Source organism: Zalophus californianus, chromosome 7, assembly GCF_009762305.2.
Source record: "Zalophus californianus isolate mZalCal1 chromosome 7, mZalCal1.pri.v2, whole genome shotgun sequence".
NCBI classification, from domain to species: Eukaryota; Metazoa; Chordata; class Mammalia; order Carnivora; family Otariidae; genus Zalophus; species Zalophus californianus.
In genome coordinates this window covers 16,951,606-16,967,259 of record NC_045601.1, presented here as the reverse complement: position 1 = coordinate 16,967,259, position 15,654 = coordinate 16,951,606, and the positions used below count along the sequence as shown (strand labels likewise).

Here is a 15,654-nt window from a genome sequence, read left to right as displayed (position 1 = left end):
GAAGAAAAAGAATCAAGGATAACTAAGTGGGTGGTAGTAGTGTAATTTATTAAAATGGGGGAAGACTGGAGGGGGAGAAATTAAGAGTTGTTTATTGGTAACAAGTTTGAAAGGCCCATTAGAAACACACATGGGGCGCCTGGGTGGCTCAGTCAGTTGAGCATCTGACTCTTGGTTTTGGCTTACATCATGATCTCAGGGTCCTGGGATCGAGCCCCGCATTGGGCTCCATGTTTAGCATGGGGTCTGCTGGAGTTTCTCTCCCTGTGCCCCTCCCCCTGCTTGTGCACTCTCTAAAAGAAATAAATAAATCTTAAAAACAAAACACACCACACACACACACACACACACACACACACACACACACACACACACGCACGCACACGTATGAAAGGGAGAGGCCATTTCTAAAGAGAAATTTGGAAGTCGCTGATATGAGATGGCATTTAAACCCATGACTGGGGGCACCTGGGGGCTCAGTTGGTTAGGAGTCTGCCTTCAGCTCGGGTCATGGTCCCAGGGTCCTGGGATCGAGACCCACATCAGGTTCTCTGTTCAACAGGGAACCTGCTTCTCCCTCTCCCTCTGTCTGCTGCTCTCTCTTCTTGTGCTCTCTGTCAAATAAATCAATAAAATCTTTTAAAAAAGGGGTGTCTGGGTGGCTCAGTCAGTTGAGTGGCTGCCTTCGGCTCAGATCATGATCCCAGGGTCCTGGGATCGAGCCCCGCATCAGGCTCCCTGCTTCTCCCTTTCCCTCTGACTGCCGCTCTGCCTACTTGTGCTCTCTGTCAAATAAATAAATAAAAAATATCTTTAAAAAAAAAAATTAGGGGCGCCTGGGTGGCTCAGTCGTTAAGGGGCTGCCTTCGGCTCAGGTCATGATCCCAGGGTCCTGGGATCGAGCCCCGCATTGGGCTACCTGCTCCACGGGGAAGCCTGCTTCTCCCTCTCCCACTCCCCCTGCTTGTGTTCCCTCTCTCGCTGTCTCTCTCTGTCAAATAAATAAATAAAATCTTTAAAAAAAAATTAAAAAAAAAAAAAAAGCCATGACTGGATGAAATCACCTAGAAAAATACATCTGAAATTAACCTGACTGTAATAATCATTGGGATGTTTGCCTAAAATACAATTTCTTGGGGCGCTTGGCTGGCTCAGTTGGTAGAGTATACAACACTTAAACTCAGAGTTATGAGTTCAAGCCCCATGTGAGGTGTGGAACCTACTTAAAAAAATAAAAAGCAAAGTTAAAAAAAAAAAATTTCTCCCCTCCAGTGAATATTTTCAATCAGAAGACTGGAATAGAACCTAAGAATCACATTTTTAAGAAAAACCCCAAGTAATTCAGGTGAATCTGGGGAGACAGGTTCAGGTGTCTCAGTTCTATCCATTTAATGTTCAATTTACTGTGTTCACTTAAGCACAGAAGGCTAATAAGACTTACCTCAGAAGATTGCTTTGACGCTTAAGTTAGAATATATGCAAAGAACCTAGTCATAATAAGTATTCAAGAATTATTAGATCGACTTACACTTCCATTAGCGCTTTGAAGGGATCTTGGTGAGGCAGTGTGGTGTAGTAGAAATAACATGGGCCCTGTAATCAGACAAACCTGGGCTCAAAGCCTAGCCCTTATACTTCTTTTCTGTCTGACTTGGGCAAGTTATTTCATCTAAATAAGCCTCAGTTTCTTTATCCTGTCTCACAGTGATATTGTGTACATAAAGTGCTTACATTTAAATAAGTTGTAGTCATACAATGGAATCCTAAATAGTAGTGAAAATAGATGTCATATGCAGTAACACAGATCAACCTCAAACACGTAAAAGAAGTGAACACAGAAGAATACATACAGAATAGTTACACGTAAATAAAGGTGCAAGAGTAGACAAAATGAAAAAACATTGTTCAGGGTTACAGACATTATGTGGAAAAAGTATAGAGAGAAGTAAAGAACCAATTACAGAGTTCTGAAATAATGGTTACCTCCATGAAGGAGAAAAGGGGAAGCAATCATTTAGGGGCTTCAAAAGTACTGATAACTGGTTCTTAAGTTGAATGGCAGGTATGGGGCTTCATTTCAAGATTATTTTTAAAATGTTATTTGTCTGACATATTTCAAATTAACAAAATGTAAAGAGATTAACTCAAAAATGTTAATGATAATTAGAAATAACTGAATCTAATATATTCTTTCATTTTATAAGTCTAGGTGTCTAAAGGATTCACTCATATTTATCCAATAGTCAAGACCTGAAACCAGGACTTCTGGCATTCACCCAGTGATAATACCATCTTATATCTTATTGCCTTAATAAATCATATTAAAATGTACAAATTTTATGATTTTACTCACCACTCTGATAGTACTTAGAATCATGTGTCCATCTGAAGCCAGTGCAGAGGCCGAAGTCAGTCAGTTTAATATGACCATCACGATCAATCAAAATATTATCAGGTTTAATATCTCTATGAATAAAACCCATTTTATGAACACTTTCGACTGCACAGGTAAGTTCTGCTATGTAGAATCGTGCCAGGTTTTCTGGAAAGATGCCCATCCTAATTAATAAGCTCATCATATCACCCCCAGGAATATAGTCCATTACAAAGTATAAATTGTCCTTATCTTGGAACGAATAATATAGACGAACTACCCATTCATTGTCAGCTTCAGCCAGGATATCCCTCTCAGCTTTAACATGAGCGACTTGATTTCGAAGAAGAACATCTTTCTTTCGAAGAGTTTTTGTTGCATACAAAGCCTTAGTATCTACTTTTCTTGCTAGACAGACTTCACCAAATGCTCCTATTCCTAGTGTCTTTATCTTCACAAACATAGACTTGTCCATTTTAGCCCTCTTAAGACGGATGTAATTAGACTCTTTTTGGCAAAGCATCCTTCTCATTTGATCCTGCGCATCTTGAGATAATCCAACCTAGGCAAATAAACTAAAGGTTAAATGAGGAATTATCTTCTATACCAAATATTAAAAAATAGTTTGGAAAAAATTCAGGCATATAAAGGTTAAATGCATAATAATTTTTAATAAAGCATGTTAGAAATCTAGAAAATACTTCAGAGAAAATTAATTATCAAAAGTGCAGCTTAAGGGACAGTTAACAGGATTTACAAAGGTGAGTATATATGCAGATTCTGCTGTGGAGAGCAAGAAGATGATACCAATGGTCAGCCTTCAACTGCTTTCTAATGCACCCCCAAAAAAGTTCCCAATGTGCAATAACCAAACATCTGTTAACATGCATCCTCATCTATCTCTCCATGCATATTCATCCCAAATTATGTGATTAGACTGCCTTCATTATATGCTTCTCTTGTGGAATGCCTAGGATTAAAATATTCTATTTACCTTTCATGAAAAAAATCTCTTCCCATCCAGTCATTTACTCTAAAAAATTGATGTATTAAGAACAAAAGAATGCCTTCTCTAACCAAACCACTCATTAATAGTCCATCTTTCCTTTCATCTTTCTTTTATTTTTCTCAGGCATTAGAGTAAGGGTAGGACTCACAGCCACCACTAATGCAAAATGCAAAGGCTTTCTCCTGCCTTATTTAAAAGAGACAACTTGTTTGATTATAAGGTATCTTTTAGACATTTTGGAACATTTCAAAGGATAGTCATAGTGACTTATGAAGATACCAAAACACAGATTAAAAACAAAAGCCAACTTCTTAGTAGACTTGGACTACCTGGATTTAGAAGGAAGTTTATTTTTGGCTAGTTCAATAAAGAACTAATTTAAGGGTTTAAAGAGAAAAGGAATTAAAGAAGTAGAGTCTAATTCTAGAAATGCAAGCCTAATTAGAATATAGCAACCTCATGCTTCTGTTAGGATGCGCGTTTCCATGCAAAATCTTTAAAGAGGGGTGGCATGCCAGACTTAGAACTGTTTCTCTTAAAATCTTACTTGCCTACACAGTAATGGAGGCTACAGAAGTCAGCAAAGCTTCCAACACCATAAAAGTTTAAATCAGCTATTAGTGAAAGTGAAGAGGAAAAAGGAAAAATAAACTAAGAAAATACATACAGACAGACTTTAGTAAGAAATCCTAAGAACTAAAATATGGATAAGTCCTACAGATTATCATGGTATTTCTCATCTAAGAAAGTTCAATTTATAGCAGGAATAACATAACTGTGAAATCAGATTTAGAAAAATTATCTTAAAAGACTGGCTCTCAAGTTATGTGAGAAAGTTTTACCACAAATTTAAGCCTCCTGGATTCTGAGTGATAGATAATAAGATTGGGAATCAACCTCTGAACTGTAAACATGTGACAAAAATATTAACAATGATAGTACCACCATAACATCTAGTGAAGATATATATATGGAATCACAACAGAGATTCATCTAAAATGAGTGAGCACTAATTCTGGTCTCCTTTTTAGTAATTTAAAAATTTCAGCACATTTTCCGGTACATTATAAAAATGAAATTAGAAGATGAAATAACAGAAGGAACAGGTTTTGGCACTTTCTAATGAGACCAATCAAATGAATAAGCCTGATAAATAAAGCCCAAAAACTACTATAAGTAAAAACAAAGGTTTCAAAAGTATATAAAGAGATGGGACCCAGATATTTCTAGCTTATTTTAAAATGTTGTAAGATAATGTGTAAAACCTAGAAAATAACCTTTGCTCCTACTTCCATATAAAGGGATTATGTAAACTAAACAGCACACTATAAATTATATTTTTCTTAATTTATTAGAACTTTATTCCAGGAAATTCTGAGTAAATCCTGAAATACTAAAACAAAATGGCATAATCAAAAGTACTTTAATTTACTGACTTTTAAATAACTGATAATATATTTAGGTATAAAAAGAAAGAAAAATACTGCACCAATATTTTAAAATAAACAATAAGCAAACAGATGATCAAGCATGAAATGGGCATTTTAAAAGGTTTTACCCGCATCATTTCATTCTCTAATTGTTTTTTACGATGTAGACGCTGCTGATGAGATTTGAGTACATTTTCTACATGTTGCTCCATAAAGAATTTAAATGCCTGAGGAGAGTAACTCTGAATACGAGATTCCCTTCGCTCTTCATCTTTCTTGTTTTTCCTAACGGTGATAGGTGAGGTTGTAATCTGTTTCTTTTCTTTATCCCCACTATCAACATTTTCATAACTTTTTTCACTCTCATCTTCCTTGGGCACGCTCGCCTGATCCTCTTTGCTAGATTTACTGATTGATTCGTATGGAGGAACAGATGGGTTTTGGTGTAGCAGATGTTTGGGATAAGGTGGAGGTGGACCTTGATAGGTTGGAGCTTCAGCAACAGGAGGCATAACAGTCATATTTGAAGTAGTGCCCTCAGAAAAAGGACTAGGTTGAACCGTTTGAATTGGCTGTGGTATCCAAGAAGGGTGTGTAGGGGCTAATGCAGTCTGTAGCTCCGGTTTTAATACACGTATACTTTTCACAGGCTGTTGAATAGGAGCTGGTGTAATAGCAGTGACTGTTGTAGCTGAAGGCTGAGAATTAGCAGGATGACTTGTTCTATTTCCTAATGGATTATTAAAGGAATTGGACCTCACTGGTATGTTAGGTTGCCATGTGGGGATTTCATGCCCACTGCTTGGGGAGGACTGGGCTGGAGCAGAAGATGACTGAGGCCAAGTTGTCTGCAGTCCAGGTGCATTCATGTTATAAAGTTCCAGGTTATGGCTGTTTCTGTTTGGCACCATCATAGATTGGGGAAGATTTCCATTTGTATATGATGAAGGAGCAGCAGATCCCCCCGTTTGTAGAGCGGAAGAGCTCTGTCCATTAGCTGGGGTCAGAGGATACGGAGGCGGTGGCTGCCGATTCACAGTGCCAGCAGGGACATTTTGGTGTATCATAAAATCAGTCTGTCCACTACCATTCTGAATTCCAGGTCTTCCTGGTGGAAAGTTAAATTTGTTGGAACTCTGCATGATGATTGGTTGTCTGCCAAGAGGAACAGAACTAATGCCTCTCTGACCCTGATTAGGAGGATTCATTGCGGACGTGTTCAGAGGTGGTGGAGGATAGCCCTCCTGCCAGGCTCCAGGTGGAACAGGAGAGATTCTGGAGATTACATATTCCATGTTCCCAGAATAGCGCTTTGTTTGAGAGTTTGGTTCCCATGAGGGGGGAGGTGGAGTTGTACCTCTTGGAGGAGGAGTCTGGCCTCTGGGAGGTGGTGGAGGAGTGACACTCCTTACTTGAGGAGGTGGTGGGGGGTTCACTCTCTGTCCATTGCTAGGGTGAGCTTGAGCAAAAGCCGTTATACCAGAGCCTGACAAAGGTCTTCCTACATCTGTCTGCGAGTTAGGACTTTCAGAACGATAGGCTACACTTTCTCCTAGTGGTGGGCCATGTCTCTGAGGAACTAAGGATTCTTTGGAACCTTTCCAGCTTTGTTTGCGGTTAACTGATTGTTGCACACTCCCTATGGTCATAAAACAGAGAAAAAAAAACACGTTTTTAACCTCTTATTTTTGAAAAATTTAGCTTGGAATTCTGACATAGCTAAATGGTAATTCTCTTGAGAATTATAAAAACCAAATTTCAGTTAAGTGGTTTTATGTTACCTTTCAAATTTTTACTTGACTAGGTAATACATTCTCTCAGCTCAGAATTCAAGAAGTACAAAAGTATACCCACCTCTGTCCTTTAGCCAACGAACTTCCTTCCTTGAAGGTAATCAATGTCATCAGTAAGATATATTGGGGATATGCAAGTAAACAGACTATCTCCTATGTATACTACTGTGCCTGGCTCTTCTCACTAAAATATTGAAGATTCTGTATCAGTATATAAAATGTTTGCTTACTTTTAAAAAGTTTACCACAGTTTTTCACTGTATGGATGTACCCAAATTTAATTTTTTTTAAAGTAGGCTTCACACCCAGCATGGAGCCCAACGTGGGGCCTGAACTCATGACCCTGAGATCAAGACCTGAGTTGAGATCAAAGGTCAGCTGAGCCACTCAGGTGCCTGGATGTACCCAAATTTAATCAGTTTCCTTACTGAAGAATAGTAAGGTTGTTTCTAGTCTTTTGCTATACAAAAAAAAAAAAAAAAAAAAGGGACACCTGGGTGGCTCAGTTGGTTAAGTGACTGCCTTCAGCTCAGGTCATGATCCTGGAGTCCCAGGATCGAGTCCCGCATCAGGCTCCCTGCTCAGCAGGGAGTCTTCTTCTCCCTCTGCCCCTCCCCCCTCTCATGTGCTCTCTCTCTCACTCTCTCTCATATAAATTCTTTAAAAAAATCTAAAAAAAAAAGGCAGTGAAAAATTTTGTAGATACCATTTTTAAAAATTTTTTTTTAATAAAGATTTTATTTGAGAGAGAGAGAGCATGAGCAGGGGGAAGGGGTAGAGGGAGAGGGAGAAGTAGACTCCCCACTGAGGAGGGAGCCTGACATGGGGCTCAATCCCAGGACCCTGAGATTATGAGCTGAGCCGAAGGCAGATGCTTTAACCGACTAAGCCACCCAGGCGCCCCCAGATATCATTTCATATATAAGTAGATAAATTATCAGAAGTGGCATTATTAAGCCAAAGGGTGTGTTCATTTGTAATTTTAATAGATACAACATTTACTTTTAAATATATTTCAAAGATACAAGGAGACAATTAGCTGAAATAAGATATAGATTTTATAGTTTCTCTTTACTGGAATTTCCAACTATGAAACAGGCAAGAAAATAAATGATACAAAAAAAACCCACTGAAGTATTTAAAATAGTCTGACTACTTGGAAAAAAGATCTTTAACACATTTAAAAATACATAAAATGCATTTATATAAAATGCAATACATATAAATAATACATTCCAGATAGAGAATATACAGTAAAGATAATTTACAGATCTAAATACAAAGAACATAAAACACTTAGCAACATTCAAAACAAAACACATATGAGGAAAAATTGGTAAATGTTCAGAATGTACAGCTTAACACTCTGTTTCATCAAGGCTGGGCAGCATGCTGGGCCTATGACTTCAGGAAAAGTCATCACTCCAGGCAACCCAGGCAAGTCTTCCGGCCACCAACCTCAGTTTCACCTTCCTCAGATAGTCAGCTGAGGCTAAATACAACATGTCTTCACTCACTCAGCTTTTACCAGTTAAAATGTAAGTCTCGGGCGCCTGGGTACCTCAGATGGTTAAGCGTCTGCCTTTGGCTCAGGTCACGATCCCGGGGTCCTGGGATCGAGTTCCGCATCAGGCTCCCTCTGCCTCTCTCTCTCTGTCTCTCTCTCTGTCTCTCATGAATAAATAAATAAAATCTTAAAAAAAAAGTATTTAAAAATAAATATAAGTCTCCGCCAGCCTAGAGTATACTGCCACCTCTGTTCTGCACCTCTCATAAAGCTCTCCATGTTCTCCCACTTCCCAAACCCTCCCACTATTGTCCCCCAGACGTGCTTGCTCTGTTCTATAACTAACAAATGCTCCTATATCACTAACGTCTGCTCCAAGCTTTCCCACCAACTCCTTAAAGCTGATTATCTTCTGCTGACATTACTTCCTTTTCAGCCCTTTGCAATTAAGGTTTTCTTTAAAAATAAACTGGGCTAGAGGCATCTGGGTGGCTCAGTCGGTTAAACGTCCGACTCTTGATTTCAGCTCAGGTCATGATCTCAGGGTTGTGAGATCGAGCACCATGTCGGGCTCTGCGCCTGGCATGGAGCCTGCTTGAGATTCTCTCTCTCTCCCTCTGCCCCTCACCCCTCCCTCTCTTTCTCCCCCAGAATAAGTAATTAATTAATTAAAAAATAAATAAACTGGGCTAAAGGTGGGATTCTACCTCTCATTATTCTTTCATACTCTTAAAAAAGCCAGCTCTCTGGATGCACATTCATTCCTCTCAATTAATGAACTCTTACTTGCTTGTCCTCATTCACCCATAGTTTTGACATTCAGTCTACCCTAGGCCCTGCCAACATTCTATAACTTCAACATCCATGTGGACAAACCATCCATCACCCTCACCTCAGTTTCTTGACCTCCTCCCCTCAATCTCCAATATCACTCCTAAGATCTTATTTCTAATTTTGATATTAACCATATCTGCTTTTTTCAAAATCATTTCTTTAAGGTTTATACACTTGGACTACAACTCTTTCATGTTTAACTACTGCTACAAGCATTTTTCAACTTCACCAAGACCTTCATATCCCTACTTCACTAGTCCTCCACTTTCTTTATGTGACACTGTGGCTAATTTAATTCCATGGTCCAGTAGTTCTTTCTCCCCTCTGTATTCCTTTTCTCCTCCCCTCATTTCTATTCATTCATTAAATTTTTATTGAGCATCTACACCATCCAAGTACAGTGGTGAACAAATATCCACGGCCCCATGGAACCTCCATTCTTGGGGGAGAAGACTGACAATAAACAAGTAAATAAATAAGGTAACATCTGGGTATGATAAATCCTATGAAGGAACCATAAATGGCATCAAAATGGTAGAGAGAAACAGGGAGATAGAAAGGGATGAGATTCAGTAGTCAGAAAAGGCTCCACCAAGGAGATGACATATGATCTAAGACTAGGCAAAGGTCCTGAGGGGGGAGCTTGGTATTTTCCAAGAACAAAAAGAAATTCAGCATGGCTGGAGAGCAATAAATGAGGAAAAGTGGGGTACTGGAGGAAGTCTGACAGCAGCAAAGCCATCAAGAGGAGTCTGGAAGGAATGGAAAGCCCCTAACAGCAGAGCAGGAATATGCCTTGATTAAGGATTTAAATCACCCTTTCAGCAATATTCTGTCCTCTCTTTATCTATCTTATTTTGTACTTGTTTAGTAGAACTCTAGTCACAGATGATTCAAGCTATCTAACTTTTTTTCATGCCTGCTAGAAAAGGTGATGTAAAGTGCAGATTGATTCCACCATAAATTCAACGATCAGCATCATCAAATGGCTTTAGCACTGCCCGGAAATCCTACTGTTTCTTTTGGTCTCCACTACAACTCTCTCTAGTCCTGGGTCTCCTCAAATTGCCTGTCCCATTCCTCACACACCACTCTCAGCAGATGACCTGATTTTCCACTTTGGAGAAAACCGAAGGCATCAGAAAGGAACTCCCTTATCGTCCCCACATAACCTGGGCCTGTTAGAGCAAAACGGTTGATTCTTCTTCCTCTTTAAGGCTAATAATCTGTCATGCTATGCTTTGGATCCTTTCTTTTCCTGGCTTCTCAGGAACCTTACTTGATCCTTTTCTCTTGAGTATTTAATTTATTTATCTTAACTGGAGTTTTGCAATTATCTTTTAAACATGCCTAAGTCTTTACTATTAAAACAAACAAACAAGGCTCTCCCTCCATTTTCATATGGAGCACTACCTCAAAACGTTGCTACTAGTCCACTGTAAGTATGGAAGTGGAGAACAAAAACTTAGAAACCTTTACAGAAATCTAACAGTGAAATTTTATGTCTGCTAAATATAATAATAAACTATTTGTACTTATATATGTCATCTTAAATTTAAATTTTGGAATAATTAATCATTATTCTATTTTATAAAATTAGAGCCCACCCCAAATGACCTTATTTAACCTTAGCTGCCTTCCTAAAAGACCCTGTCTACAAATACAGTCAGATTCTGAGGTACTAGGAGTTAGGACTTCCTGAATTTGGTGGAGGGAGGACACAGTTCAGCCCATGACACATGGGGTAATTTGTTTCTATTCAGTCATGGGAGCATAATTCAGAATGGAATGGGTTGAGGAATACATCGATGTGAGGTAAAGAATCCATGTATTAAAAAAAAAGAATTCACATATAAACAATACTTTGAGAAGTTTTTCTATGAGGGTACAGTGAGGACATTAGCAAGAGTATGCTTCTTACACAGTGAAGATCTTTTTATTTTTTAAATTTCCAATTTATTACAGATTAATAATTTTATAAAATACACCCTTGGCTTTCAAGACACTTTTGTTTTTTTCCTTTCCTCTTCAGCTAATTCTTCTGTCTTTGCAGGCTTATCCTCTCCTGCCAGCTACTAAGTAATAGGCTTGGTTCTAGGCCATCCTGTCATTTTTGTCTACATAATCTCCCTTAATGACCTATTTCATACACAGGGCTAATTGTACATATATCCAGCTCCCTAGCTGACATCTTCACTTGGGTAACTCAATGAACCTAACTCAACCTGAGGTAAAAAACTAGACTTATGATCTTTTTCCACCAAATCCTGTTCTCTCTTGGCATTCACTTTTATAATGTGGGGTATCGCCATACTGCATCTATATTTCTGCACCAGAAGCATAAGAGTTATTCCTCTCCATTATCACCCCTTGTATGTAATTTATCACCGGGTCCTTGTCAACTTTACCCCTCTCATCTCTCTTAATCCATTCACTTTTCTCCACTGCCCTCTTCCAGTCTAAATAACCTTTGTTTCCTGGGAACTACCATATCTCTTATCCAGTCTATCCCAATACCCAACCCCCAATCCATTCTTAGCCACTGCAGCCATCTTTTTCAAACACAAATCTAATCATATCATTACCCTGCTTGAAGTTTCCCTAACTTCCTGCTGCTCTTAGGATAAGATCAACAGACAGTCCTGCATAGTCAGGCCCTATGTATTTCTCCAGTCCTATTGCACACTCTTGTTTTCAGTTCTTCCAGTGTAGCAACAAAACCTGCCAAACAGGCCATGCATAGGGACACCGTTCCTCACTAAACCCTTCCATTAACCTTAGTCTTTCTTCAGCTATTAGCTCTACTATCAGTTTCACAGGAAGGTTTTCTCTGATCTCCTTGATTAAGTCAAAGAACCCTTGATGATATGAGTCTACAGTACCGTATAACTCACCCCACTTCATTCACATGTAGGTAGCTGTAATCCTATGTGTATTTATTTGTGAGAGGGTTTGCTCTCCCTTACCAGAATGTCAGCTCTACAAACTGGCAAGAACTTTATACCCAATGCTGAGCAAAGGGCCTGAAACAGTGGTGAACAATAAAATTTTGCTGAATGAAAAGAATGAATAAATAAGGCCTCTTATAAATCAATAAAAAAGGATGAACACAAAATTAACAAAGAAAAAAATGCCAATTTAAAAATAAACAATAAGTAAATAAAAATTGATAACCAAATGTTTAATACCAGTGATCAAAGAAATATGAATATAAAACGAGACAGTATTTCCACAGCCATTAAATATATAAAAATCATAGTACCTAGGATTTACAAATATAGGCATTCTTATATTAAACTGATCAGGAGAATATAAGTTGGGAATACCTTTCTAGACAGCAGTATCTAAGAAAAACCTTAAATTTTTGCAAGACTTCGAAAATTTTCTTCACAAAATCATCAGGAATGTACAAAGATTTAGGTACAAAAGGATTTACTGCAATGCTGTCTATAATGGCAAAAAAGAGAAACAAGGCAAATGTCAAAAATGAGAGACTGGTTACATAAGGTATGTGATAAATCTAACAAAATGCAGTTACTAAAATTATTCTGTAGACCATTTAATAACAAGGAAAGTTATGCACAGTATATTAAGTGAATCGAGAAGGTTTTAGTGTGACCCCATTTTTTGCTTAAACAGTAAGAATCAAAATACACATGTAAACCCACTCAGGTTTTCCACAGGAAAAAAGACTGAGAAACAAAACACACCAAAATCTTGTAGGTATTAATAGTGGTGCCTTCTTTTTCCTTACTTACTTTCTAAATATTCTGTGATGAATACCTTTCACTCTTATAATAAAACAAGATTATAAAAAGAAAAAAAAGAATAGTTTGAATATGGTATCTGTGGTAAAAAAAAGAAATATTTCAGCTTCAGTATAACCAATCAAGTAGTTTTCAACCTCGGCGGCCGCTTATCAGAATTACTTATGAAACCTTAAGGGCCTCCCCAAACTCATTTTGGTATAACACTATCATGCTCTTACCCTGACGAGACTTTCACTTACTGTGATGCTCTTAACAATTTCTAAGACTAAAGAGTTGACGTAGATGAATATTTTAAAACAATACTATAAGAAACGAGAAAAAAAATGTCTGATTGATCACCTGGTTTCAAGCTGGCATTGACAGGTCTGGCAGCTGCTGCGGCCATCTGTTCCCGGCGAGGATCTTGGTAACTCATTTTACTAATGAATTCAATTGCTGCCTCTATACTTCTGTTATTAGTTTTCTGAAGAGCTTGTATAACCATATCCTGATATGAAGTTTAAAAAAAAGAAAAGTTTAAACCTTATAATTAAGAGAGAAAGAACACTACGAGCTTCACTAGAGAAATTCATAATTATGAAGCACAGGGTCCCAAACCATAATATTAACGTCCTGTTTGTAAAACTACTATAAACATCCATATAATCTCAAAGTAAAAAAGAAAACAAACACTCAAATTCTTCAAATGTTTCTTTAATATTTTCACTTTTATGTAATATCACTTTTCTCTTATAGGATTAGCTTCTGGGGACAATTGTTAACAACAGAACTCTGATTATTTCTCATTCTTTATTTCATCCTTATACAAACAAAGAGACTATCAGATTGTTAAAAAGGTATCAGTCAAAATACTGGAAACCACTCTTCTATATCATTAAAACATTTTAGTAAAGCACCTTTGTCACTGGGTTTACTAGTAAAAGAGCTATGTAGTTCTGATTTCTATCCTCTTAGAGCTTACATTTTCAGAGAACCTTATTTACAAGGACATAAATCTAGGACAAATGGTATAAGAAAAACACTCAGAAGGTATATGATTATGTGATGATGACTTTAGGTAGGAGGCTACATGGTATGATGAAAAAGCAGTCTGGAATCAAACAGAAGTGAGTTTGAGTTCCATTACTATGCTTTTGTTTTTTATGCTTAGAAGCAAAAATATACTCCAGTGATTGCAGATTTATTTACATGCCCCCCTTTAGAACTGTGTGAACTCTGGCAGATTATTTAACATTTTAGAGCTTAATTTCTTCATCTGCAATACACTTACAGAATTGATGTGAGGCCTAAATAAGAAAACATGTAAAAGCACATTAAGTACAGTGCCTGGAGATTAGATGTGGGTTGTCCTCCTGCTCTACTCCTTGCCCTTTAAATGTAAACATAAATCATACACTAACATACAGAACGCACACGGATAGGCTTTTTTCAAGAGAGAAGCAGCTATTTACTTGCCCTAGAGGAGCTAGTATTTCTATTTTAAAATGGGAATGGAATAGTAAGACCAGTGGGTGAACAGGCTACTGACAGATGATCCTCCTAAAGAAATGACTAGGGTGAGACCAACCAAAAAAAAAAAAAGGTTGTGGCAGGGGCACCTGGGTGGCTCAGTTGGTTGAGCATCTGCCTCCGGCTCAGGTTATGATCCCAGGGTCCTGCGATCAAGCCCCGCGTTGGCAGGTTCCCTGCTCAGCGAGGAGTCTTTCCCCTTCTACCCCTCCCCTCTGCTCATGCTCTCTCTTGCTCTCTCAAATAAATAGAATCTTAAAAAAAAAAAAAAGGTTGTGGCAGAGACTTGCTGCCTATTCAAGATCCATTCTCCCTTTCCTAGAAAAAGTTACTGATTTTGTTGGAAGAATCCTTCCTTATAGCTACAGTGGCCACATGACAAATCTGGCAATGAAAGAAAAGCAAGGGTTTCTGGAAAAATGTTGCTATCCCTGCTTTAGGTACGAGTACTTCCTGTATCCTGTTTCCTAGACGACAGATCTCACATCTGTGCTACAGCATGATGCCACAAAGAAGGAATATTCAAGAAATTCATAAGAGTCCTAGGTTCTGACATCTTTAAGAGAGTGGACCAATACTAGCTATATAAACTGAGTCACTATTTTGTTTAGAGCATTATTATTTGGATTTTTGTTAAAAGCAACCAAACTCAATCCTTAACTGATAAAAAAGTACAGTGTGATCACATTTTATGCCAATCAGATTTCTGCAGTTTGTAGTGAGATACAAAGGAATTAGTAAGTCTCACTTTGTGTGCAAATTTAAAATAATTCAGGGGCACCTGGGTAGCTCAGTGTTGTTAAGCGTATGCCTTCAGCTCAAGTCATGATCCCAGAGTCCTGGGATAGAGTCCCGCATCGGGCTCCCTGTTCAGCGGGAAGCCTGCTTCTCCCTCTCCCACTCCCCGTTTGTGTTCCTACTCTTGCTGTCTGTCAAAAATAAATAAAATCTTAAAAAATAAATAAATGAATGAATGAAATAAAATAATTCAAATAACTCCAAATTAAAATTCAACAGGGAGGGCTTAACTTTAAAACTGGTTAAGCCAAACGAACTGTATCGATGCTACTATCACACAGCAGTGTCATCTCACTTGGTAAGAAAATTGGCACCCACCATCCTTTTTCAATATTGTGGGAACTATTTTTGTTAAATGCACTAGAATTTCAGCTGGTGACTAATATGCTGGCTTTTATTTTTGAATATTATTGCTGTATGTTGAAATGTTTTTGGCATCTGTTAATAATATCGACCAAAGTTCTGTAGGTGGGGGTGTTGGTGCCAGTGTGAAAAAGAGCACCCTTAAATCAGTAACTTTGGAATCGAAGTCTTATGTGATAAGAAAACATCGTGTCCACATTACTATGGTTTTTTCCATGCTTAGCAGCAAAAATACACTTGTTGATTGTAGATTTATGTGCCCCAAGA

At 38.1% G+C, this 15,654-nt stretch overlaps 1 protein-coding gene across 3 annotated transcripts in view; it reads right to left on the bottom strand.

Annotated features, from left to right (window-relative positions):
* The window catches only part of LATS1 (large tumor suppressor kinase 1), a 47,751-nt gene that overhangs the window by 8,220 nt on the left and 23,877 nt on the right, over positions 1-15,654 (bottom strand). For 2 of the 3 annotated variants that reach the window (XM_027602716.2, XM_027602717.1), the window contains exons 3-5: positions 13,057-13,204; positions 4,942-6,452; positions 2,354-2,936 (exon numbers count right to left, since the gene is read on the bottom strand). In XM_027602716.2, coding sequence (XP_027458517.1) covers positions 2,354-2,936; positions 4,942-6,452; positions 13,057-13,204 — 2,242 coding nt within the window. Of the gene's footprint in view, positions 1-1,528; positions 1,594-2,353; positions 2,937-4,941; positions 6,453-13,056; positions 13,205-15,654 lie in introns of all 3 variants that reach the window. The other variant, XR_003521500.1, reaches the window with a different exon arrangement.